General features: G+C 36.0%; 1 protein-coding gene across 4 annotated transcripts in view; it reads right to left on the bottom strand.

Annotated features, from left to right (window-relative positions):
- Nucleotides 1–26,882, bottom strand: part of ADGB (androglobin) — a 124,606-nt gene that overhangs the window by 24,056 nt on the left and 73,668 nt on the right. For 3 of the 4 annotated variants that reach the window (XM_070417857.1, XM_070417859.1, XM_070417860.1), the window contains 9 exons: nucleotides 22,778–22,913; nucleotides 21,921–22,046; nucleotides 20,223–20,316; nucleotides 19,342–19,476; nucleotides 18,654–18,807; nucleotides 14,922–15,109; nucleotides 12,700–12,884; nucleotides 11,130–11,329; nucleotides 7,551–7,662 (listed from right to left, as the gene is read on the bottom strand). In XM_070417857.1, coding sequence (XP_070273958.1) covers nucleotides 7,551–7,662; nucleotides 11,130–11,329; nucleotides 12,700–12,884; nucleotides 14,922–15,109; nucleotides 18,654–18,807; nucleotides 19,342–19,476; nucleotides 20,223–20,316; nucleotides 21,921–22,046; nucleotides 22,778–22,913 — 1,330 coding nt within the window. The remainder of the gene's footprint in view (nucleotides 1–7,550; nucleotides 7,663–11,129; nucleotides 11,330–12,699; nucleotides 12,885–14,921; nucleotides 15,110–18,653; nucleotides 18,808–19,341; nucleotides 19,477–20,222; nucleotides 20,317–21,920; nucleotides 22,047–22,777; nucleotides 22,914–26,882) is intronic. The other variant, XM_070417858.1, reaches the window with a different exon arrangement.

The raw sequence follows: 26,882 nt of genomic DNA, 5'->3' as shown, positions 1-26,882 counted from the left end.
TTTTATTTATTTTTATTTAAATATATCTCTTTTTAAAATTGATTTCAGAGAGGAAGAAAGAGGGAGAAAGAGAGATAGAGACATCAATGATGAGAGAAAATCACTGTTTGGCTGCCTTCTACACACCCCCTATAGGGGATTAAGCCACAACCTGGGCATTGACCGGAATTGAGCCCGGGACCCTTCAGTCCGTAGACTGATGCTCTATCCACTGAGCCAAACCAGCTAGGGACATTTTTCTTTTTAAATATAGGCATTTATAGCTACAAATTTCCTCAGCATTGGTATCATTGCATTGCATTAGTTTTGGTATATTTTTTATTCATCTCTAAGTATTTTTAAATTTTTTCTTATGGTGTATTTTATTACCTCATGTGGATACAGTTTACTACCCAGTATTCTTCTATTTCAGCTTGAAGGACTTTCTTTAATATTTCTCAAAAGGCAGAATTGTTGGTGACAATTTTTCTCAGTTTTGTTTTGTTTTATTTTTTGGAATGAGACTTTAAAAGAGATCCACTTCCATTCTACTCTTTCTGGTGGCTACTAACCCACCAGGCAGACAGGCTGTTAGTTTTCAAGGCTACTAATGAGCTGGAGACCAGGGGATGAGATGGGGGCAAATGAAAATACCATAAAGCTCACTGCTCTTAAAGAGATTTGGCTGTTTTTCTTGAATAAAGTATTTGTCAATTTCCAGAGTTCTGAAAATGTTGATTCTGATTATTTCTGCCACATTTTTTTGTTGATTTTTTATGGAAGAGCTAATTTTTGGAGTCCTTACATTGTCATTTCCATTATTCTCCTGGATTTGTGTTCTTATTTGAACCTCCTGAGTTAACTCTGCTTGTTGTTTGGGGCAGAATCCTGAGAGAATGGCAAATTCACACAGGCTAGGTCTCTCAGAGTTCTCTATAGAGACCCTGTCACAAAAGCATGGAATTGCAAAAAACTCGGTGGAGGTAAGTGAGATTCTATTCTAAGTAGCTCAGCACTTAAGTGTGATGAGTAGAACCACAACTACAACAACAACAAAAAGGACTGATTTAACTTGTGAGCAGAAAAGCAAAAAATAAATAAATAAAAATAAGAGACCACAGAAAGAAAAAAGATAAGGTTAGAGGAGGATGAAGCATATGGGTAGAGATGATAAGCCATTGAAAATGTATCAAGTGAAGAAGGACAAAGATATTTATCAGAAGCCACGCAGTAAAACCACGTTTTATTAGAAACCCAGGATAAAAGGTAAGAGGCTGCAGACAATACATTTTCTCCTTCATTCTTTGGTGTCTTTTGTCAACCAAAAACTTTGCGATTGAAGAAACACTGCTTGTACAGAAACGGGAGCCCATGGATTTCGGTCTCCTCGTGCTGCCTCTGTTACATAAAGGTGGCATAGCACCAGCTCATCATCATCCCAAGCCCATATGAAACAACTGGGCTGCTCCAGTCTCGGTGGCCACTGTCGCCACCTCAGCTTCGTGCTCCCGTAAAATCCAGGTCCCAGAGATTTCAAGGCTGGCAAAGTCAGGAGTTACTTACATTACAGAGCTCCTCTTGTGGCCAGTGCTGGATAAAAGGACCTCACAAAAACTGGGGTAGAAGAACCCATTCTTTTCACCTGAGCTGCCAGACAACTGTTACCCAGTAATGCTAAGTATAAAGTATTACTTAATATGAAGGCCAACATATCATTATGCACGGCATTTTAAATTCCCAGCTTCAACTGTTACAGTGATGCAGTGATTCACAATTTCAGTGAACAAAACAATCACCCAGAAAGCTATAAAATGTAGATACTGGAGCCCTAACCTAGAGATTCCAATGGCTTTGTCTGATATGGGCCCAGGAATGTACAACTTTAAAAACTACCTCAAGTGCTTCTGATTCAAATGGCCTGGAGAAACACACTTTAAGCAATGGATTCAATACTCCCTTTTGCTAGAAACAAGTGTTGCGAAAGGATGAGCTAAAAGGAAGACCAATGATTTAGAATTCAAGGAGGCTGGATTTTTCTTCGCAAGCCTGGTTCTGAAATGTTGGCCTGCATCAAAATCACAGAAAGGCTTGTTTAAAAACCGATTCTCGGTAGAACCCCTAACATTTCTGATTTGGTAGGTCTGAGGTAGAGGCCCCACATTTGCATTCCAAGTTCCCAGGGGTGCTGAGGCTGCTGGTCCAAGGACCACGTTTAGAAAAACCACCGGTTTACATTTAAGAGGCATCATTACCTTTTCTCAACAAGAGGGGTTTTGTTGTTGTTGTTTGCCTTTTATGTTCTATTGATTCTAAGAACTAAATAGCCAAGTAGCGGGGGAGCAAATAATTTTAGTTGAATCCCTACTATGTTTCTTTCTCTTTTATTTCGGGAAGCATCCAGTAAGGGTAAGTTCAGAGAGGTTACGTAACTCTCCCAAATGATAAGAATTGAATCGGAATTCAAATACAAGTTTAAAGGAAAGGACATGTTTGACCCTTTCAAAAAGTCTTGTAAGTCACTCCAGTAGCAAAGTAAAATAGTAAGTGTAAAGCATCCAGATCTTATCAGATACTTGGTGTCAGTTACTAGGTACTTTCAAAATGGGGGCAGACCCTCCTGTGTGAGGGCAAAGAGACTGAATGTAAGCACCATGCCTTTACAGGGGCGACTTGCTTTTCTCCAGCAATTCCAGCTGCTGAGAAGTGTTGTACTAGAGAAAATCTTTCAGCCAAATAGTCAAATGACTTGGAGGTGAATCCTTGATTAGCCAGCGGATAGGTTAACTCTGGCAGGCTTATTACATTCTTTGAGTTTAAGTTTCCTCTGTTTAAGGGAGAAACTGACATCAAGCCTACAGGGATTAAAATAATCTTTTAAAAATAGGATCATACTTAGTATGCCTTGGGATTTTAAGATGTTAACAAATGTCAGATGACATGGATTATCAAGCTGCCCATTAGGTATTTCTGGAACTCTTTTTTCTTATCCATAGGTCTCAGTGTCTGGATTCTATTCAAATTACCATATTCTAATATTCAAGTTCACATAAGTGAGCATCTACTGGAGTGTCCGCCACCTAGCAGGTGTGTACCATCTTCTTTCCTTACGTTGTTAATATAGAGACTAAAACAATTTTCACATTTTAATGGCATACAGCATGGTAACTTTTTCTCCCATGATTTACGAGTTCTCCAAAGGTCAGAATATCATTATACACTGCATTTTAAATTCCTAGTATCACCTACTATAATGCTGAACTTATAGTATGGACTCATTATGAGGTAGTTTAACTTTCATAGGTAAAGCTTTATAGGGAATCTGCCTGTGTTGGGAGTATATATGTCAGTAAGAGGTAGGAATAAGAATCCTACTGATTCAAAAACTATGAAAAATGTGACCCCACCCCCACATTGTGTATTCATGTAATTAGAAGAGCTGAAGAGGAAATGACCACTGAAATAAACTAATATACCCCTTGCGAAGAGGACCCGCCCGGGGGGATCTGTTGATAAAATGAGCTTGAAAGGATCTTTAGCATTATGCCTTTAGATATCCCCTTACATTATCTTACACATATCCAGGATACAATAGACAGAAGTCTTCAGTGAATTATAACACTTATTACAGGAATGTAATTTTGATTTTATTATTAAAATTCAATGCTTAGCCGAAGCTGATTTGGCTCAGTGGATAGAGCGTCGGCCTGTGGACTGAAAGGTCCCAGGTTCGATTCCGGTCAAGGGCATGTACCTGGGTTGCGGGCACATCCCCAGTGGGAGATGTGCAGGAGGCAGCTGATCGATGTTTCTCTCACATCGATGTTTCTGACTCTCTATCTCTCTCCCTTCCTCTCTGTAAAAAATCAATAAAATATATTTTAAAAAAATTCAATGCTTATATTTATCTAGAGGCCCGGTTGCATGAAACTGGTGCATGGATAGGGTCCCTAGGCCTGGCCAGTGACCAGGGCCTATAAGGTTCCCTGCCTCCCCACCTCCTCCTTCCATCACTCCCTCAGTGCCCCGCTGCCACCGCTGGTCACCTGCCATGTTCCACACCACCCCCTAGTGGTCAGCGCACGTCATAGTGAGCGATCGAACTCCTGGTCTCCCGGTAGAACTCCTGAGGGGACACTTTGCATATTAGCCTTTTAGATAGATAGATAGATGATAGATAGATAGATAGATAGATAGATAGATGATAGATAGATAGATAGATAGATAGATAGATAGATAGATAGATATCCAGGAGCTAAAACTACTTGGGACTTAAACATTAATGTAATTTCCAAACTAGCATACTTGTTTAAGACAAAGTATACATTTACCAATCACAATCATTTTGGTAAATAGAAACAGGAATATACATATAAAAATTGATTTGTTTCTTCATAGTCCTGACCTGAGAATAACAAAGTTTATATGTGTTTTTTGCAAAACCACTAATTACATATCACAGCAGATAATATTACTAAGTACAGTACTACCAGCTCAAGACTTTCCAATTCCGATTTTCTTAAGTGAGAGCTGTCTCAGTAAGCAATTTTTACCAAAACGTAGGTATAGAATTGTAACTAAAGGTGGCACTGTTGCCTCATGTCAACCAGAGGCCACGCTTCCTAAAATTCAGATTTATGATACAAATATCCTAGGTTGCATGTATATCACTTTATTTCAAGCCTTACCTTTTATCATGCATAATAAAAGTGTAAATTTTTGAAAAGCATTAAATTATGTACCACACTTTTCATAGAAAGTAACTGTTGAGTTTAAATAAGTTAATGGGCCAAGATTTCCGTTGACTTTAGGATGTACCTAAATTTTATTTATTTATTTATTTAAAACTTCTTTATTGATTAACATATTACATATGTGTCCTTATAGGATGTACCTAAAATTTTAAATTGGGTCACCAATATATTAACAAACAAAATGCCTGACCAATTTCTTCTTGATATAAATTATTCATAATTAAAAAGTAAGCTTAGTTATAGTCAGAAAAAATTAGCAACTTAATTTTTCTAAAATATATCATACCTTAAAATTAAAGTTTGTAGGTTCTGAGTTGTAAATATAATTGCTCATAGAAATTGACATATTGATATGTTTTAAACAAATTAGTGACCAAAAAGTTCACATTTATCAACATATCAGAGATATTATTCTAAATCCAAAAGCTGCATGCTTAACTTTCAAAAAGATTAACCCACATATTCTTTCAAATAGAAAATTTTCCTAGTTTCATTTTAAACACAATTCAATTCTGAATTTCTTTGCTTGCTGCAAATGCAAGGTGTAATTTAATTTTAGCAACTGCTCATTTACTCATAAAACTGTCAAATGTGATGTCAGAAAAGAAGACAATTAATTCTGAAGACTTATTTTTTACTTGGAAAATACACTACTAATAATACACTTTTTTAGTGCTACTAGGTTCTAGGAAATATATGCATATTATCTTGAAACTTCACGACAACCTTAAAAGATAGGAATTATCATTCTAATTTTACAGGTGGCCAATAACTCAGATTCGGGTAGCCAACACAGGGCAGTTTAGTTGCTATGCTGCATTTCTTTATTTAATATTGACTTCCTTTTAAAAACTTAATTCCTATTATAATTTTGTACCATTATCTAATTCTATGTTTTTGCACCATTCTATTTTATGAATTAAACCACTGTGTCCATTTCAGTTATCAATATTTTTCTTTGGTTTTCCTCTATAATTTTTAACATTTATTCATCAGTTTACCTAAATGTATTAAATATGGCAGTTTGTTAGAGTGGTTTGTTTACTGGAAATCCATGTTGCTGAATAACTTGTAGTTGAGAAGCTTAAAAGATCCTAAGGAAAAATATAATAAAATAATTTATACAAACTTTTATGTTCACTAAAAAATATAGGCAGTTCCCCCAATAAAGGCATTTGTTGAGGACACAATGAAGATCTGAAACTGGTACTACTGTAAATTATTTTTTCCCTGTTCAAAAGCTTTCACTGAACAGTTAATTCCCCATTCAAAATCCTAGCTATGGCAGTAACTAGCTGTTACTAAACAGTTACTAAACAGCCTGTGCCTCAGTTTTCTCATCTGTAAAATATTACTTATAGCATCTACCTCATGGGTTTATTGTGAGAATTAATTGTGTCAATGTACGTGAAGCCCTTATGAATAAGGACGCTATAAACATCGGTGTAAAGATTTGTGTATGGACGTAAGTTTTCAATGCTTTTTTGTCAAGTTTTACTGAGATGTAATATATATATAACATTGTATTAGTTCAAGATGTATAACATAATGATATGTATATACAGTGAAACAATTTCCACAGTAAGTTTGGTTTACATCTATCACCTCACATAGTTTATAAATTTTTTCTTGTGATGCAGACTTTTAAGATCTACTCTTGTCGAAACTTTAAAATATATACTACAGTGCTGTTAACTATAATCATCATGTTATACATTACATCCCCTGGACTAATTTACCTTCTGACAACTTTCACCCATTTTCTCTACCCTTTTGCTCCTTCTCTGGCAAGCACTAATCAGTTCTGTTTCTATCATCTCTGTTTTCTACAGATTCCACATATAAAATAAACCATACAGCTTTCATCTTACTCCGTCTGACTTATTTCACTTAGCATAATGCCCTTAAGGTACACTCTTGTTGCTGCAAAGAGCAGGTTTTCCTTCTTTTCATGACTGAATAATGTTCCATTGTGCATGTATGCCACAGTTTCTTTGTTCATTCATCTATTGATGGACACCTCTCTTGTTTCCATATCTTGGCTATTGTAAATAATGCTGCAATGAACATGAGGGTGCAGTGATCTCTTTGAGATAGTAATTTTATTTCCTTCTATTTTGTACCTAGAAGTGGAATTGCTGGATTATATGGTAGGTGTCTTTTTAATTTTTTGAGGTGACTCCATATTGTTTCCCATAGTGGCTACATCAATATACTTTCTACATTTTCTCCACATCCTTGCCAACGCTTGTTATTTCTTGTCTTTTTGATGATAGACACTCTAACAGGGGGGAGGTGTATTTCATTGCGGTTTTGATATGAATTTCCCTGGTGACTAGTGATGTTGAGCACCTTTTCATGTACCTGTTGGCCATTTGTATGTCTTCTTTGGAAATATGTCTATTCAATTTTTCTACCCATTTTCAATCAGATTTTTTCCCATTGAGTTTTATAAGTTCTTTATATATTCAGATCACTAACTCTTTCTCAGGTATATAATTCACAAATATTTTCTCCCATTCCATGAGTTGCTTTTTTAATTTTTTTGGTGGTTTCCTTTGTTGTGGAAACACTTTTTCATTTGATGTAGTCTCACCTGTTCACTTTTGCTTTTGGTATCAAGTCCAAAAAATGATTGCCAAGACCAATGTTGAGGGGCTTACTCCCTATGTTTTCTTCCAGGGATTTTATGGTTTCTGTCTAATGATCAAGTCTTCAATCCATTTTGAGTTGATAATGTTTTAATAATTACATGATAAAATTACTATTAAATATTTATATGAAATACTAAATGCATAAATAATAATTAGGCTGACATACCTTTGATATCACTTTTCTCCAACTCTTTTAGTGCTTGAACAAACACCTGTTGATTTTCAGTGAGAGGCCAACTGTTATATAATACCAAACACTGTATAATATACTTGTAAGTCTGAAATAAAATGCAATGTTTAAGCAAAATCAATGAGAATAAACACATGTGCCTAAGAACGTATTATTTTAGGCATATAATAAGTGCCTATTTTTTCTGAATCATACAATCATAATTTAATGAAATACTATCAGATGTTCCCCCAAATTCTGTAACACCACAGTCTATAAAAGTTTATCCTCGCATCCCCACCAGTACCTGCCATGATATATTCTAGTATTTATAATTTTTTATCCATGTTATAAATAAATTGTATTCATTTTACTTTTGTTAGAGTTATCAGTTTTTAATTAAGATTACATTAATCTCAGAGGAAAGATTGGAAAGTTTGTATTGTTTTCAGTTTTCCAGAACAATTTAGTTAAAAGTCTGTTAGCGCTAACCTATAAAACCAGCTGGGCCTGGGCTTTTTGGAAAGATAAGACTTTGATTATCAATTCAGTTTTATTAATTACTAGAGGCCTGGTGCACAAAAATTTGTGTACTCGGGGGGGAGGGGGGACCCCTCAGCCTGGCCTGTGCCCTCTCGCAGTCTGGGACCCCTCAGGGGATGACCACCTGCTGGCTTAGGACCGCTCCCCAGGGGATTGAGCCTAAGATGGCAATCAGACATCCCTCTGGCAGCCTGGCAGCCCTCGGGGGATGTCCACTTGCCAGTGGGGAGCAGGCCTAAGCTGCAGTTGGACATCCTTAGCACTGCTGAGGAGGCAGGAGAGGCTCCCACCACCACCATTGTACTGGCAGCCATCAGCCTGGCTTGTGGATGAGCAGAGCTCCTCCCATGTGAGAGCGCCCTGACCACCAGAGGGCAGCTCCTGCATTGAGCATCTGCCCCATGGTGGTCAGTGTGTGTCATAGTGACCAGTCATTCCCAGTCCTTCTGCTGTTAGGGTCAGTTTGCATATTACCCTTTTACTATATAAGATAGAGGCCTGGTGCACAGGTGGAGGCCAGCTGGTTTGCCCTGAAGGGTGTCCCGGATCAGGGTGGTGGTCCCACTTGGGTGCCTGGCCAGCCTGGATGAGGGGCTGATGGCTGTTTGCAGCTGGTCACACCCCATTCAGGGTGGGGGTCCCCACTGGGGTGCCTGGCCAGTCTGGGTGAGGGGCTGAGGGCCGTTTTCAGGCTGGCAGGTGACTGAAGCTCCCAACCTCTCCTTTTTTTTCTTTTTTCTTTTATTCTGGGATTTATTTACCTTCTATAGCTGTCACTGGAGCTGAGAGCAGGCTCCAGTTCTGAGGCTGTGGCTGGCTGAAAGCAGGTATCTGGGTTTGTTTAGATTCTATAATTGAAACTCTGTTGCCATCACTGGCGCTCTAAGCTCTGAGCCTGCTAGCAGCCAAAAGCAGGTTTCTGGGGTTAGTTTAGCTTCTATAATTGCAACATTGTTGCATCTGGAGCTCAGAGCTGGGCTGTGGCAGGGGGGGAACCTTGGCTTCCTCCGTCAATGGAGCAAGCAAGCCTCCTGTTTGCTTCAGCTGTGTGGCTGCCGGCCGCCATCTTGGTTGGCAGTTAATTTGCATATCTTGCTGATTAGCCAATGGGAAGTGTAGTGAAGTTACGGTTAATTACCATGTTTCTCTATTATTAGATAGGATTATTCTTCTATTATTTTCTATTTCCTAGTGAAGCAGCTTCACCATTCCTCCATTTCCCCCTGAAATTTATCATATTTTTTTACATACTAAATTTGTTAAAGTTGTATATAATACTTTTTTTTAAAGTTGTTTGAAGTTGTATCTCCAGCCTATTTTTTTCTTTATTTGATTTATTTATATTTTCTTTCTTAATTGGTTTTATAAGTAGCATGAATACTGTATTATTCTTTTAAAAATTAGGGTTTGTTAATCTTTTAAAACTTTGTTCTCAATGTTATTAAAGTTTTTTTCTTTGAGTTAATCTTTGGCTCTTTTTCTAATTTTTTGTTTCTATAGCTTAGCTCATTTTTCAACCTTTCATGCTTTTTAGTGAATTAGTTTAAAAGTCAACATTTCACTAAATGCAACTCTAGATGTGACTTACAAATTTTGATATGAAGCTTTTTATTGTTTTGAGTTCCTTGTATTTCATAACTTCTTTTTGCTGTTTTCACTAAAAATTATTTAGTATATTTTATTTTGTTTCCACATTTATGGAATTTTTGGCTGTTTATTAATTTCTATATTACTGAATTTTGTTCTGATCTATATAATATAGTTTGGTTTTTTATTGAGGCTTTCTGTGCTATGAAAAAAGTATTTTTCTTGTTTATGAGGGGAGATGTTCATATAGATGTCTAAAGGGTTAAGCTTACACATATCTACATTTTTCAAATCCTAGTGATAATAAGTGTTTTGCTTTTCAGATTGATCTATCAGTTGCTGAGAGATTTGTATTAAAATCTTAACTAATTGTTAACATTAATTTTTCTCTGTAGTTCTAATCATTTTTGCTTTTTATCCTATATAATAAAAGCCTAAAATGCTAAGTATCCAGTCATCCCCTCAGCCGTTCAACCAATCAAAGCATGATATGCTAATGATATGCTAAGGCCACTCCACTGTTCACTATGACATGCACTGACCACCAGGGGGCAGATGCTCCAACTGGTAGGTTAGCTTGCTGCTGGGGTCCAGCCGATCAGGACTGAACAAGACCGGCTGGACATGCCCTGGAGCCTTCCTACAGTCCTTCCCTGGCTGGCTAACCTCCACGTCCCTCCCCAGCCCCAATCATGCATCCCTCCCCAGCCCCAATCGTGCACAGGTGGGGTCCCTCGGCCTGGCCTGTGCCCTCTTGCAATCTGGGACCCCTTGGGGAATGTTGGAGAGCTGGTTTCAGCCTGACCCCAAGGCCAGGCTGAGGGACCCCACTGGTGCATGAATTCATACACCGGACTTCTAGTTTATTATAACATTTCATTAATTGTGTATTGAGATATTAAAATATCATCACAGCTCTCTCTTGTTTTAGCTTTAAACTTTCTATGGATCCTGATTTTATCTAACTTTAAACATTTATCTTTTCAGCTTATTAATAATCCATTTGTATTTATTGTATTTCTGTCGTATTGGAATTCATTTTTTTCTTTTTTGAGTTTTCAATGGGTAGGCCATGTTTTTTTTCCATTGCTTTAAATTATATGCATTGTTTTACATTTCTTTAACAAGATATACAACTCAGTTTTTATTAATATGTGACCCTTTTAAAAGTTATGACGCCTTTTATAACTTAAGATAACCACATATGTAGCATAAGATAATTAATTATATTTACACTATAGGGTCAGTGTACAGATTGAATTTGCCACATATTTAAAATTTTTGGCATAGAGAAACCCCCCTTCAATAATGTCGAATTCAATTCTGATTATCCACCCATGACGGTGCATAAACAGGGCATTATATATTGACAATTTTTAGGAAGAGAATTTATGTGAGATTTTTAGGAGCAGTGCAATTGAATACTTCATTTAAATGTAAGTATACCTGCTGTGATATGACAACATTTTCATCTAGGGCGGGCATATTGCCAGTTTCCTCTTCCAAAATAATCTGACCACTATCTGCTAGTGCACTTCCAGGTCTACCTTTATTGGATCTCTGGCTTCCCTGGGCAAATTTCTTCTTCGCATAAATTTCTTGATCTTTCTTGGATGGAGTATGAAGTAAAAGAATTTGCTTGCTAGCTGGATAGAAAAAATATTATGCTTAAGTTAAAATATGTGAAATGCACAGTTATTACTGACTGTATTATTTAGTTATTTCCCTATAAAAGACATTCAAAAGGAAAGTCAATTTGTTTTGTTTTAATGAGATAAAAACCAACTGGCTTCTTGGAAATATTATGGTCTTACAGAAACTTACTATAACAGTATCTGACTTGCATAGAGCAATGCATCTTCTGAGCAACCGCTGACTGCTGAAAGAATACACAACAATTCAACGACTTCTAGTTCATTCTGTGCCACTCCAGTGACACAAATACCACACAATATGACAGCTTCAGTGTTTTATAGTAAGTGTGTATATGTTATCACACCTTTTAAAAACTTTCATTTTAATTTCTACATTCATTATTTTGTAATTAACAATGAGTACCACTGGGAGGGATAAAAATAAAAATGTGCGGAATATCATTTATTAATTCATTAAATGTGTATCAAGGGAACATAAGTGAAGAACACAGAGGTATTCCAATTTCAGCCAGGATATAATAATGGGCATTGGATTATCCTCATACCATAAAAGTAATAAAATTGGACACAATATATAAATCAGCTGCTTGCAGTCACTGGCAATAGACAGTCCAGGATTGGTCCTTCAGAGAAGGGAGACATACAAGATGATGGCTCCACTTCCCCAGATTTCTGCCTGTGAGAACCTTCTGAACTGCACAAGGAAGGAGAGTCCGGACAGGGAGCATCAGTGTTGTTATGTTCAGGAAGCAAAGATCGGAGTTTGTGAGACAGGGTACCAAAGGAGGTACCTGAGAAGCGAAGGAGCTCAGAACTATGCCTAGGGTTCCACCGGAGTTCTTAGCTGAATTCTAAACTTCATTTATATAAACACCTAACTGTGTCTGGCAAGCAAATTACTTTATGAGTCTCATGGAGATGCTTAACGTTGTACAAGCAGATTTGAATGAAAAATTACAGATGTGAATTGAGTACTGAAAATGACTCAAGGGGTATTCAGGGATGAAGGACCAAGGATGGGAGAGAAGGAGACATATTAAAAAAAATGCACAAGAATCTGCTTAACTTGCAATTTTACCCAAGCTCGGCCTCACTAATATGGTACCATGCATGTTTTATAGTATGTAGAGCTTTAGACACTTCCCTGTATCTAAAGCACTACATTTGTGTGCTAACAGTGTCACCACAGTGTGGAGTCTTTTCAGTTCTCTGCTCCTCCAAATGTTTATTCCTATTGGGAAGGCATATCCATGGGCTACAGTGACAAAAGGGGTACAACTGCAATAATATCAACCTTAAAATTTTTTTAATAAAATAAAAATATACATAAATAAGTAAATACTTTTTTAAAACCAACTTACACTGGGAGCTCAGAACTTTTTCATTCCCCAAGAAGCTAAATACTGGGATTATAGCTTGGCCTTTCCCAGTGGCGCTAATGACCACTTCTTCACTTTCTAGAATCTGTAGCTTGATGAAGGCCTCTGGCTTGGACACACGTACATGGATTGTGGCAAGGTGTGGTAATACAGCTTTCACTGAATACCTATAAAGAAAGACACTCAGTTTTTAAGCAACTGTAGTGGTCTTTTCCTCAAATCAGTAAGGAAACTATAATTTGCTGATGTGGTCATCTAAAAGAAAAACCACTTTGCAAAGTCAACTAAAATCCTGGAAATAATATAGTTATTGTACACTTGGGCAAAATTCCCAATAAGGTCTGGTACAATTAAATAAATATAGGACCTTTATTGTTATTATTAAATCTTAAACAGAAAATGTAACTTTTTGATTAGATGTGATAAGCATTCACTTATAAAACTTGACAGATCTGCAAACTAGTACCAAACTTGTCCAATATATCTTCCTTCTCTCCAGCTAGGCAAGGACCACAGCTGGCCAGAGCAGTGGGCCTCAGAGCTTTACTGTTAACTATGCTTTCTGTGATTCTCAAAATCAAAAGTGGTATCCACCGTCTGCACTCTCAACCTTTACTGTGCAGGTTGGGAACCTCATGCCGAAAACTGGACCATTCAGTCAAACTCCATCCCAACTCCTCCCTTAAAGCAATTTAAAGAGGTTTTTTTGTTTGTTTGTTTGTTTGTTTGTTTTGTTTTGGGTTTCCCCTCCCCTATTATTGTGGAATACTTGCAAATGCTCAGAATCTTATCAACTTTCAATTTCTCTTAAAATGAGCTTTTCTGAGTGTCCTCTCCTTTATCTTAACACCCCTCCTTATTCCTTCTTGTTGTTGGTTTTTGTACATGTGCAGTCTCATCCATCTTAGAAACAGGTCAAAACAAAACAAAAACAAAACAAAAAATCTTCAGCCAACCCTGCCATCCAAGGACTCTCACTCCTCTCCAGCTCACATCTATGAGACTTGGCTACCTCCACTGCCCTCGTCTCATCACCTCCCAATCGCTCACAGCACTCCACTCTGCCCCCAACCCAGGTGTGAAACTTGCTCTTGACAGTTTCAAGCAGTTTGTCACCACCCTTTAGAAACTTCTGGTTCTCATGTTTGTTGACCTTTCAGGAGAATTTGGTAAATTTGAATCAACCTTCTCTAAAACTCTTCCCCTGTGAGCATGACAACTTTTGTATCACATTTTCAGAAAGAAGAGGGGGCTGTAGGAAATGACCAGTACCAACAAATTGTATTTGGAAATTTCAGCACAGAGAAGTCGCTGTTGAAAATCATCATTAAAAGTGATTGATCTTTAAAAATAACAAAAATGAATCCAGGCTATTTCAAGACAACAGGAAAGGCATGGGCAAAGCAAACTCCTATGTCATAAATATCCAGAGATGGTGCTTACTTCTTTCAAGAGAGTGCACCATGTGTTTGGAGGCTGCGCAAGAGTGCTAACTACCAGGTGGTTTGAATTTTATTCTTTAGTCAATGTCAAAGGTTTTAAAAAAGGAAATCACATTTCTAAATATGTGTTAGAAAGGAAACCACTCTACTTTCTGATAGAGACTAGGAAGAGAAAGAGAGTAAAACAGGCGGAATACAATGGAGTCATAAATTCCAGAAAACAGCATTTCTACAGACAAAATATAATGAGGCTCTGAAGTAGTGGAGGGACATTGAGAATAGAGAGAAGGGCTTGGAGATGAAAGACAAGTCTGATCAGGAATCAAAAGGACTGATTAGAGAAAGAGAGTGGAGTCCATAATGAGGCTTTTCATGGAAAATATATAGATACACGTGAAAAGAAGGTTAGTTGGCAGATCAGGAGAAACCCACTAGTCAAAGAAGCAGTAGCACAAAAAGGAAGTACTAAGAGGAAAGGGTGTTATGAAGAATGCTTAATAAAAGTCAAATGATACTAAACTGGTATCATTACCATTATATGCAACCACATAGGCTTGATATCCTGTATACCATCTATATAATCAAATTACTCTCTAATTTAATTGTTTCTAAGAGAGTATATAAATTGAAATTCCAAATGACTCAGAATTTTGCTACAGAATTTATTATTTTTAATAATACTAATATGTAAAAATGTAATAAAAGTAATATTTTAAGAAGACTGCATTTCCCCTTCTATCGTGTACTGAATTATATTCATACCTGAATACAATTTTCTTTTCATTGGGCATATAGTAGTCTCTGATTTCTTTTATGGCAAAGGTGCTGCATGGAAAATCTCGAGAGAGGCTTGGGAGTGGGTTGTAAGAACCAATGAGACGCAGTTTCCATCGTGAGGCTGATACATATGAGTCACCAGTGTATGCTTCAGCCACGAATGTGTATCCTTTCTATAAGAAAACAGAATTACACAGAACGAAGTCACATTGTCTTAGTTTCTTCAATGTACAATATGTGGCTTTTCAATACTGAAATACTTTATCATCTTGATATTCATAAAGATCCCAAGATCTTTGACAAACATCAAATCAGTAGCGTTATTTCTTGAAATCCCTCCTAGAAAGAGCCATCTGACATGTTTTCAGAGAAAATGAATAACTTAACTCTGATTTGTGTGATTCCCTACCTATAAGATAAAGTGATTAATGGTAGTAATAAATTGTTGTATTGGTTCCTAAGGCAGCTTTTCATCATTGCATAATCCTGGAGTACCCCAGTAGCTTCCTACTTGATATCCCTGTCTTCTCAGAATCATCTAAGTACAAGATGAGAAAAGCAGAAGAGATTATAGAAATGTAGTTCCTTTGGGAGGTAAAGCTTTCAAATTTACAGCAGATCTGGTTCCATGAAACCGAAATGTAAGTCTGGAGGTGAGCTCTTTAAGCTGGAGAAAAGCAGCAGCTAAGGAACCTGAGAAAGGGATGACATACTAGTGGGCAATAGTTGGGTTCAACATAACTGGATATCTGGCCAAGGAGTCAGTGAAATAAGAGATGATAATGAGGTACAAAGAAGCACAATAGTATAATGAGACACAAGAGCTCCAAGTAATTTTGAGTTTATAACTCCAGATACTTCTAATAAGAAAGAAAAAGATAGGTTTGTATTTCAGTTGCTATCAGATGAGAGGAAGCTCTCTGATGTGTTTAGATTTCCAGAAACAAAAATCAGGAATGCACAAGATAGAATAAATGCATAACATTGCAATAAATGTCCAGGAATATTAACTAGAATTCAAATTCTCATAATGAGATGAGAATTGCAACACCAATAAAGACCTTTTGATATATTTAGAGCAAGGAGAAAAGGAAAATAAATCAGCTATATGAAAGTATTTTTATCTGCAAATTGTAATGCAAAGATTTACTGCTATTTTCATTATTATTTGAACTTGTGTACTAATGTATTAAAGAAGCAAAACAAAGTAAAATGACTCTTATTTTTTGTTGGTCCCAGCGGTTCTCAACCTGAGGATCGCGACCCCTGAAAATACATTCTGCATATCAGATATTAACATTACGATTAATAACAGTAGCAAAATTACAGTTATGAAGTAGCAATGAAAATAATTTTATGGTTGGGGGTTATCACAACCTGAGGAACTGTATTAAAGGGTCATGGCATTAGGAAAGTTGAAAACCACTGGTAGACTTAGAGAGTAACTTTGATAGGTAAAAGAAGAGTTATAAGGGGGGTGGTAAGAGATCAACCAAAGGACTTGTATGCATGCATATAAGCATAACCAATGGACATAAGACACTGGGGGGTAGGGGAGGCCAGGGGATTGTCAAGGGCAGGGGAAAAAAAAGGAGAAATATGTAATACTCTTTGTAATAATTTAAGCAATAAAAATATATTTAAAAACATAATAATAGGATAGATATTGGTAAGTGAAAATCTAAAGCTACACCAGTGATAGGATTATAAGAGAAACCTGGCTTATTCTAAATGATTTTAAGACTCTTGAGTAAAATGGGAAACATAATAGACTACTGCATAATGAAAAACTTCATAAATGAGTATTTTGAATCACAGTTTTTGAAATATTATGAAAAAATAAAACAAACAATCCCGAATGTTTATCCCTGTTTTATTTTTTAAATCTAGAATACTGTTTTGTTTTAATAAAACAAATGAATATCTTGAGGGACACTAGTTATGTGGACATACATTGAAAAATGTTGAACAAATGTTAAAATATCTTTCAGGTGCCAAATGCTAATGCAATCATGAGCTACAAAACAATGGAATAATGATCCTCCTTACATTTAGGTGGGTCAAGATTTTTCTTTGAGGCTGCATTCAGGTCTGGAAACCACAATATGGAAGGAACAGAGATAATTTGGAGAAATATTCAAAGATCAGGAATCATTAAGAAAGGAAAACCATGCCACAAAAGGGACCACTGAAGCTGCTATTAGACATCCTCCTCCCCATTCTCTCATCCCCCCCTCCCAAATTAGCTAAAAGGAGAGGATAGAGGGGTGGGGGGTAGCTACCTTTGTTGCAACCCTGAATTTGCAATTAAATATTATAGTTAAACTAGAAGCCTGGCGCATGAAATTTGTGCAAGGGGCTCGGCCCTCGCAGCCCGGCTTCGTCAGGAAAGTCTAATTAGCATATTATGCTTTTATTATTATAGATGGAAAATAAAATGGTCTTCTGCATATTGACTGAAAATGCATCATTTAGAGCTCCCCCATCACATCCCCAAATTCATGTTTAGTCACAGAAGAGAGATCTTCACTGGAGTTAATAAACACAAAACAAACCAAATCCAAACAACAAAGTATGCTACCTGTAAATAAGTATCATATTCGTTTTTGGTTCAACTCAAATGGTCCCTACCAAAATTAGCAACTGTAAGTAAGTGTCAGTGACTAATATAAGTTTACTTACCTAGTAAAACAAAGAGCTCATTTCTAGAGTTTGATGACATTTATGACCTTGATAGAGTTGCCCCTTGAATGAAATCATCTTTTCCATATGAGTCTTTGTGATTATTTATTTCCAATAATCACAAATTAAATAAATGTTTCTATTCAAAAGGAAATCTAGGTCTTATTTTTAAAAATCCATAAAACAACTCAAAAGAGCTATTAGGTTTCTTTATAGAATCATTAAACTTTTTAATTTTTTCTATAAATCAGTACTCATTAGATAGGTATATTTTAATTTCTACAAAATAATGCATAGAATCATAGACTGATGTAAACCTCAGAAGTCAGTTACAACCACAGCTCAGAGAGAAAAGTGAAGTTCAAAGTCATACAGCTAAACAATGAAAGATCACAGCTAAAGTAGATTTCCTGGTTACCAGTGCATATATACACTATTTTTTGTCATAATTTCCCCCCAGAGGAAATGAACAAAAACACAAATATGAGATTCAAATAAATAGAGAGGCAATGTGATTTCAGTGAATGACAGATTGTTCACACAGCAGGAGAAATGTGCCAAGTGCTCCTCTCCTGGGAAGGAACTGTAGCCCTAGAAAATATAGGGTGGCAGGCACTGAGTGGCTGTGTAATCACAGTCATCTGAAATATTTAGAAATAGAATAAAGACCTAGTGGGAAACTGAGACAACCAGCTGATTTGATTTAGGGATAGGACTAAATGAGCTCTTTAGCTCCATTTCCATTTTAAGGGTTTGTATGATATTATGATTTCAATAATGAGAATGTCTATTGCTTTCCTTTCCTTATTTAATTTGGAGAGAAGAAAGAAGAGGGTTTAGAGGTGAATGTCTTAGCACTCACATTAAGTACATCCTGTTATCAAATAATAGAAGTTCTATGGAACAAGACCATCATCTTGTTCCTCTGTTACGTAGATTGAAGGCATCTCCACTCTATCTCCTCCGGAAACCTCTACAAAGTGCAAGCTTCTCAATGCCATTCTATTGGACAGGGAGAATAAATTTTATACCTACCTTATTCTTGGTATAAAGATAAGGCACCACTTTTTGGAACAGCTTTGGCACTTGTTCCATTGTGTCATTATTAACAACATGGAGCATACAGACTGGAATTGTAGTATATACTTTGGGAACCAAAATCATATCTTGATGAAACGAAAATATTTCTCTGTAATTACAAAAGCATGAACTTTCTCTTGACACGAATTGTAAAGAAAGTTTGAAATTAGGTTTGATACTAAGAAATAAACACATAAGTTTAAAGTTCTGAATAACTATAAGGTGCACCTATTTCTTTCCCTTAAAATGATGATTAACATATTATTTTATCATGCCAATGCAAACCTTTTCAGAAATCCAATTTTGTAAGTAATTTATGACTTTTACCTAATATGCCATTGCTTAGAAATTAAATTATTTCTTTCTATACTAAAAGCACATCAATTTATTATATTATGGCTACCATACTCATAAAATGCTCTAATAACTAACTTCACATTTTTCATATTTTGTTTAAGGAAACATGAATAAACACTTCTATACTATCTCATTTATCTATAGCAGATGTAAATGAAATTTTAACTAAGCTGTGAAAGCAACCTACAAGTTAATACATTTACTACGGTCATGAATAAAACTCTATTCATGTGAATATAGATGCCATTTAAGGGAGACATCACTTACCAATATATGAGAACCTTACCTGAATACTATAAACCAACTATTTGGTGGCTGGTCTGTATAAGTTACAGTATAGTCAGCAAAAGCAATCTTAGTTTCTTCGTCTTGATAGCATGGATAAGATTCAATAGACTTGCACTTGTTTTTAAACATTAGTCTAGAAATATAAAGACAATTTAAGTACCAATGGCAAAAGCAACCTTAAAAATAAATTCTATTTACAAAATAAGAAATTGGTAAAAATTAGCATAAAGTATGACAGTTATTGATCAAAGGGAGTTGTGGGGCTCATCAGTCATGGCATCAAGGTAGGGCGGACCACTCCAGGTCAACCATGAAAGATGTCACTCAAAGGTGCCCAAAGTAATCTGAAGTTCTTTTTCAAGGAAGAACCTAATTCATGACCCAGGGAGTAATTGTGTTTATGCCTGTGTTTCAAATACACCTCCACAGTGAACTGATCTTATACCCTCATAGGGGAGGTCATGTTTTTAGCACTTCATTTATATGAGAGTAAGGCATTGGGTGTAGTTTCTGGCCCATGTGAAATAAATTAAAAAAGAAAAAAAAACAAACAAATCCATAAATACAGAGAACAAATTGATGGTTGCCAGAATGGGGTTGGAGGGATGGGTGAAAAAGAGGAAAACGTGAAGAAGTACAAATTGGTTGTTATAAAATTGTCATGGGGATGTAAAGTACAGCATAGGAAATATAGTCAATAATGGTGTAATAACTATGTACAGTGTTAAATGGGTACTAGACTTATCTGGATGATGATTTAATAAATTATATAAATGTCTAATCACTATGCTGAATATCTGAAATTAGTATAATATTGTATGTCAACTATAATTTAAAAATTTTTTAAGTAAAAAAAGAAATATCATGATATTGTTTTACCTTAAGAGAGAAACTGCATACTGATCTATATTAATTTCCAATGGAATCCAAACTTTTTGAAGAACATCTGCAACACTGGCATTTTCCTTTGTGTCTAAAAATACCAATAAAAATAACAATATAAATGCTGTAAGTTTCCTGGAAGATTATTTTGTTCAAAGCCTTCTTTCTACAAAGGAAGTTGAAACTCATAAGTCAGGTGGTATCAAAGTCATAGGCTTTATTAGCAGCAAAATCATGTATAAAATATAAAGATATATCCCTCTAGCAGACAGCATTGCTCACCATTTTATGCTTTCACTTTATTTTTAGCTTAAAAAATCATAAAATATTCTCTTATCTAATAAAATACTCATTAATGAGTTCACATCAGATCTTTTTATCGCACCAAAACTTTGTTTTGAAAAGTATCATGTCAGAAAAAATAATCCATCCAAGTTTTCTAAAAAACAAAACAAACAAATAAACAAACAAAAAAAAACAGTGGATAATAAGATTCCACTAAGTTCAACCTAAAGAATAATCCACAAATGGCTTAAGAGTAAATGTTTTAGAAAGAAAAATGCAAATCTATAGTAAACACTTCAAATTTGATGTAAAAGACTGACATATTTCTAATTACCTCATCTTGATTTTTTCAAAGTACTTACCAGTATCTGAAATTAATATCTTAATATATTTACTTGTCTACTATTTGCCCACCACCAGTAGAACACAAGATTCATCAGAGCAGAAACCTTGCCAATTTTACTCACTCCTATAAGGCCAGAATTTGGAACAGTGCTGAATACTCGTTATTCTATAAGTATGTGCTGAATGAAAGGCGTGCAAATACTATGAAAACACTTTTAAATTGCTCAAATTTTGTCTTCATCAAGAGAAAAAATGATCATATGAATGTAACTTTTGCAGCAATTGGACAATAAAAAGTATATTTTACTGTATAGTTTATTTGAAAAATTTATAATCATTTTTCTAATAGAAGAAATATAAAAATCAGGTAACAGTAATATTTTTCTTTCACGAAACTATGCAATCTAGTTAGGTTGTTCTACATTTGTGCATGTGTAGTTTTTACTGCTTAGGCAAACATTTGGATGATTCTCATTAATGTTGTAAAAGACATTTCTTACAACAAAATGTTTCAATAAAGTCAAAGAATTCTACTAGAGGTAAGGCTTTTCCTATGTAAATGTAAACAAAATTGCAGTATGAAAATAATTGTATTAATTTTTTGCCTCTGCAGTGTTTTACTGCAACAGGTTGTTAAACCTTTTCACACAATTGTTTATTTTGTGTGCACAAATATATTTGATTTAATAAATATACTAATACACTTAAAATGTATGTCTTCTAAATGTATGTCACCATGGACATATATAGAAGCGTCTTCATTCAATTCGTTCATTCTTTCATTTACCTATTCATTGAGTCATTCATTCATTCATTCTCCCATTCATTCATTCATTCTTTTAGCAAGTATTTGTTGTGTGCTTACTCTGTGCTAAATTCTGGAAGCAAGAGAGTGAGTGTACTGACAATGTACCTTGATCTCAAAGAATTTCAATATTTATAGAAATAAAAATATTTAGCCTATTCATAAAGTAACATGACTCTAAAATATTTTTCATTAATACACGCACAAATATTCATTGATATATAGGCAAGTTCATTTTATAAGTGATTGGAAAATTATACCTGGTGTCCTAGCTTTCATAAGCAATCTCACGTAAGTCCCTCTCCATGCGGCTTGAATTTTAATTGCTGCTGCTACTGCCTCTTTATCATTTACTGGCATGTAATATTTCACTTCAGTGAATTCTGCTGGACATAGAAAAATGAACTTTGCACTGAAAGTTATATTTAATCTCTTCCCCAATTTTCAATGTCTTTAACTACTAAAGCCCTCTGACATATAAGGCGCCACCACCATAGATTTATTATTTTATTTAACATTGTCCTCTGTACATGATCCTTGTTTAGAAAATAACTGTTCTGGAGAAGGTAACACTAAATACTGACACCTTAGTGAACTACTAATAAGTCTTCTGTGAAAGTAGCAAGAGGCTTCTCTCAAAATTAAAAGAAAATGTTAAAAGGGTGGAAATACAGTGGAGTATTGGGAGAGGCAGGAAAGGAGTATTACTTGGATCAGAAAAACTTTCCAGAATCCCTCAAATCATATTGTATATAGGGTATGCCAAAAATGGTTACACACACTTTGAATAGTAATAAAGGCAGTGTACATTAAAATACATTTCATTTTCAAAACTGAGCTATCAGCTTTTAAAGTATGTATACATTTTTGGGGGGGGGGCACCCTGAATATTAGGGAATTTCATACCTTTTAAGGTCAGGAACAAATGAAACAAGGAGATTTTGGATGTATGTGTGGTAGGGGACACACAAGAACCTTGGAACCCTGTGAGCATTCCAGAGCACACCTTGAACTCTACAATTCCACAAACACTTTGAGTGCACTTCTCTCAAATTATTTCTCCTATGTGAGTCTGGGAAATTTTTTTGTCTAATAATTATCTAAAATTAATCAGTACCTACAGAAGGCTCTTCCAAAAAGGAATCGAGTGCATCCAAGTCCAAAACCATAGCACGGAATGCAAACTTAAAGTATGAGGGAGGTTTCGTTACTTGAGCTTTTTTCATTAAACGCCATAAGGAAGTGTGAAAACACTAAAACAGAAATAGGTTAGTGTATTTTTTAAACCAAGAAAATACTATTACCTGGTCAGAGAGGTTTAAAAAACTTCAGATACTCTAAAAGTTTTAAAAATATATTTCTCAAATATATGCACAATCTACAAAAAGGCTCTTCAAAGTCTCACTCACCCAGGAAGAAACCAAAATAATCATATGACTTTCTAATCTAATAAAATGTTATCACTATAACAATTTTTATAATGTATACTCAATCAAAATATAACATTAAACTGGTTGAAATGATTCAGCATAAGATAAAAAATAGTATGGTCCTTGAGCTTAAGCAAGTTAAGTACAGTATTTCATAGATTCTAAGGTGCCATCTATTGGAAGAAACTATTATTTCATGTGCTACAGGAAAGAAAATAGACTACTTAGAGTTTTTTTTATCACTTTCTTATTATCTATGAATATTTACTTCTTATTGAAAAAGCTCTTTTAGATTTAGACACAGTTTTTCATCATTTATCACACTTAAACACACATGAAAAATAAAACAAGCTACATAAATTGGTTACATATTCCAAAAACTTATTCAAACTCATACTTTTACAAATTATTTTTTGATAATACTTAACATCTTTCTTTGATTTCCATAACTGATATTTTAACCTTCCTCCAGTTTTGTTAAAAACATGTTTTTCGCTCTAACCATTTTGGCTCAGTGGAAAGAGCATTGGCCTGTGGACTGTAGGGTCCAGGTTCGATTCCGGCCAAGGGCATGTACTTCAGTTGCAGGCTCCTGGCCCTGGTAGGGGGCATGTGGGAGGCAATCAATAGATGTATCTCTCTCACATCCGAGTTTCTCTCTGTCTCTCCCTCTCCCTTCCACTCTCTCTAAAAATCAATGAGAAAATGTCCTGTGGTGAGGATTAAACAAACAAACAAACCCCAGCATGTTTTTCTTTCTACTGCTTATAAAATTATTTACATGTTATAAAAGAAAATACTTAACATCTGTTTTTCCTATATAATGTGTCCTTCATGTTATCAAAGGCTTTGAAGATGCATCATTGCCTAAAGAATATTCTAGTTTTGTCCCTGGGGTTTTCTGAAGCCACTGACCCTCATTCAGAAAGTGTTGGTGCTGGCTCATTTTTTATCTTGCTAAAGACGACTGATGGAATGATTTTAGACAACAATAAAAACGCATATTCCATCTTGCAGTGTTGTTTCATGGTTTTTAACCTAAAATGCTGAGGGATTCCATTTATCCAGTCAAGCCACTGAGAATAACAATGAAACCACAACACATTTCTGCTGGTTTACTTTCAGCTATTTCCCTGTCCACAGGAAGCGCTATGCTGAGTGCATTATGCAGAGCTCCTGGGGTACCATTTGAGGTGACTTTTTGTCAATCACATCTTTCTCTCTTTTTGTTGTTGTTGAAGCCTTTAAGGGAGTCATTTTGGTATGAGGAAAAATCTCTCTCCCTTCACATTTTTTTGAGAATCTCCATTATGCCATTTAATATTCTTCCCAGAAGGATTAGGCTTTTGTCAAATGATACACATAATGACACATCTTTTGGAGCAATGATGATATGAAACCTCATAAACAAGTCCACAAGCACAGAGAATTTAGAGGTCACCTGACAAGCAACAATTATAAGGAACCACCAATTATAGCACACACTCTGATTTCATTCTGATCTTAAAGCGTGAAATATGGTTCCTTCAAAGGCAAAAGACTGTTACAGTTCCTGCTTAGTGCACATCTTCTGACAACTCTTCACTCCTCCCCATATGTATAGAAACCAGCACCTAATCGCATAACCTGTATTTGTATCTGCCCCATCACCCGGCAATCGTAGACAATCCTGAGTGCAAGCGGTTAACCCAAGAGCAAATCATTGTCACGTTGGCCAATAATGTAAAATCAGGACCAAGACATTCTAGACTTGCCTCATATGGGAAAAGGATGTAAAATGGAGGAGCCATATTTTCCATGATATGAACTTAGGAGTAGAGAAAAGACATTTATAAATAGAAAAAGAAAGGAAAGTTCTAGGGGTCTTCTGTTCCCTCTTTGCAGTTCCTCACTGAGTCATTCCTATCCTTAGGTGTCAAATAATGTCCCTGTATTCTTATAATAGATCAACATACGCACATCCAGTTCCTTGAAGCTTTCTATGATATGCTAAAAATGTCCTAAATATTTCAACATTCAAGATAAAAATTGAAAAAATCAATATATAAGTATGTTAATCCTTTTACTCTGTTACACTTGAGAGCTCATAGTCCTTGATCATCTTCATTCTATAGTCCATCACTCTGGTCTATAAGTGAATGCTGCTGATTCAGTGAACTCTGTCTGTGGGCAGAAAGTGGCCAGTACTCTGAATTCATGATTAAGACACATGCATGCTAGAGAGTGGGGAATAATCCCTATAGAGATTCATGAATTTCCCACATCAATGGAGATTTTAGGTGTCCAGAGGGCTGGATATGCTGAGACATTGCCTCTAAAGTAAAGCATAAGATATTGCAATGAAGAAAAAGGACAATGCTTGGTGGTCCTCTCTGGATTGTGGTGGTAGAATATTGTGCTTTGGGGAATATTATTCTAAAGAACTTATTGAACGATTCAAAGAACCATCAGCTTTGAGGGAGATCCAAAGCAAGAGAGCGGTCTGCTGGAGGTTTAGACAGGCCAGGAAAGACAGAAAGATCACCTGGTCCAATTTTTGTCATAAACATGCTAATGAAAGACCTCCCAGCACACACACAAATGTGATTTACTAGTGGGAGAGTGCTTATCCATGGGATACTTATAACACAATGCACCTGATTTGTTGAGAATACCTTGGAATCTATTGATTTATGGAACTTGGCTCTCTGAAAAATGTCATATAGATGTGTAATTTTCAAAATATAAGATGAAGAGATTTCATTACCACAATAGCTCCCTACTGTGTAAATGATGCATGCACAAAGGCCCCTTTGGTAGCAGGGATAGTGAGTATGAATGGGCCCAACAGCATGGGCCCTCTTCCACCCAGGCTGAGCTGTCTAACCTGTCGGCAGCAGAAACTGACTGATCCTTTGATATGGTTTTGTCCATTGAGGAGCCCAGTCAGCCACTTGGTGACAAGTTGTTTCAGTGGACTTCTATCAAGGAGAGGCAGCAAGCCCTTCTAGAATTCATACTTAACTCAGATATGAGTTTGCTTTTCCTTGTGCTCAGTACCTATGCCAACACTATCTAAACTGTCACAGAAAATTTGATTTACAAACATGGGATCCAGCCTAACATCTCTTGGACCAAGGGTCACATTATACAGATTTAACCACCGGGAAATGTTTGGAACCCATTGGTCCTAATATATATCATAGATAGAATTGATAAAATTTTAGGTAGATTGGAATGGCATATAAAAGGCTCAGCTAAAAAATAAATCCTGGAGGTGACACCCTGCATAACTGAAGCAGTACCTTCCAGGATGCAGGATGCATATACAGAACCATAGGCCAATATGTAGTGCTCTACATATAGTAGCTAAAACAGACCTAGGATTTAAAAATGAGAAGTAGGACTGTCTCTCTCACCATCATGTCACTCATTTGCCATAATTAGTGTTTTCTGTTCCCACAACAGGGAGTTTGCTGGAATGGAAGATCTGATTCCTGGAGTTGGGTAGCAGGGAAAGACCCCACCGGGCAACACAACATAATTTACAATAAATCTTAACTATGACATATGACTCATGCTGAGGACAAGACTGAGTTCTTCATCCTGGTGGACAAGCAGGAAAAACAGAACTAATATAACAGAGTTGGGGAAGAATAGGGTTTCTGCCACAAAATGGGGACAGGAAGAATTATGTCTGCATTTGCTCAGATACTTCTTGGTGCTTCTACAAAAAATGATTAATTGTAGCAATCACAGCCTGATAAGAGTAGGGCAGTCAAGATATTGTATCTATCAGATGGGTGGTCTCAG

This window comes from Myotis yumanensis, unplaced genomic scaffold (genome assembly GCF_028538775.1).
Source record: "Myotis yumanensis isolate MYYU_CA2020_CCGP unplaced genomic scaffold, mMyoYum1.0.hap1 SCAF_6, whole genome shotgun sequence".
Taxonomy (NCBI): Eukaryota; Metazoa; Chordata; class Mammalia; order Chiroptera; family Vespertilionidae; genus Myotis; species Myotis yumanensis.
The sequence above is the reverse complement of the archived record's forward strand: the minus strand, read 5'-3'. Positions and strand labels throughout refer to the sequence as shown.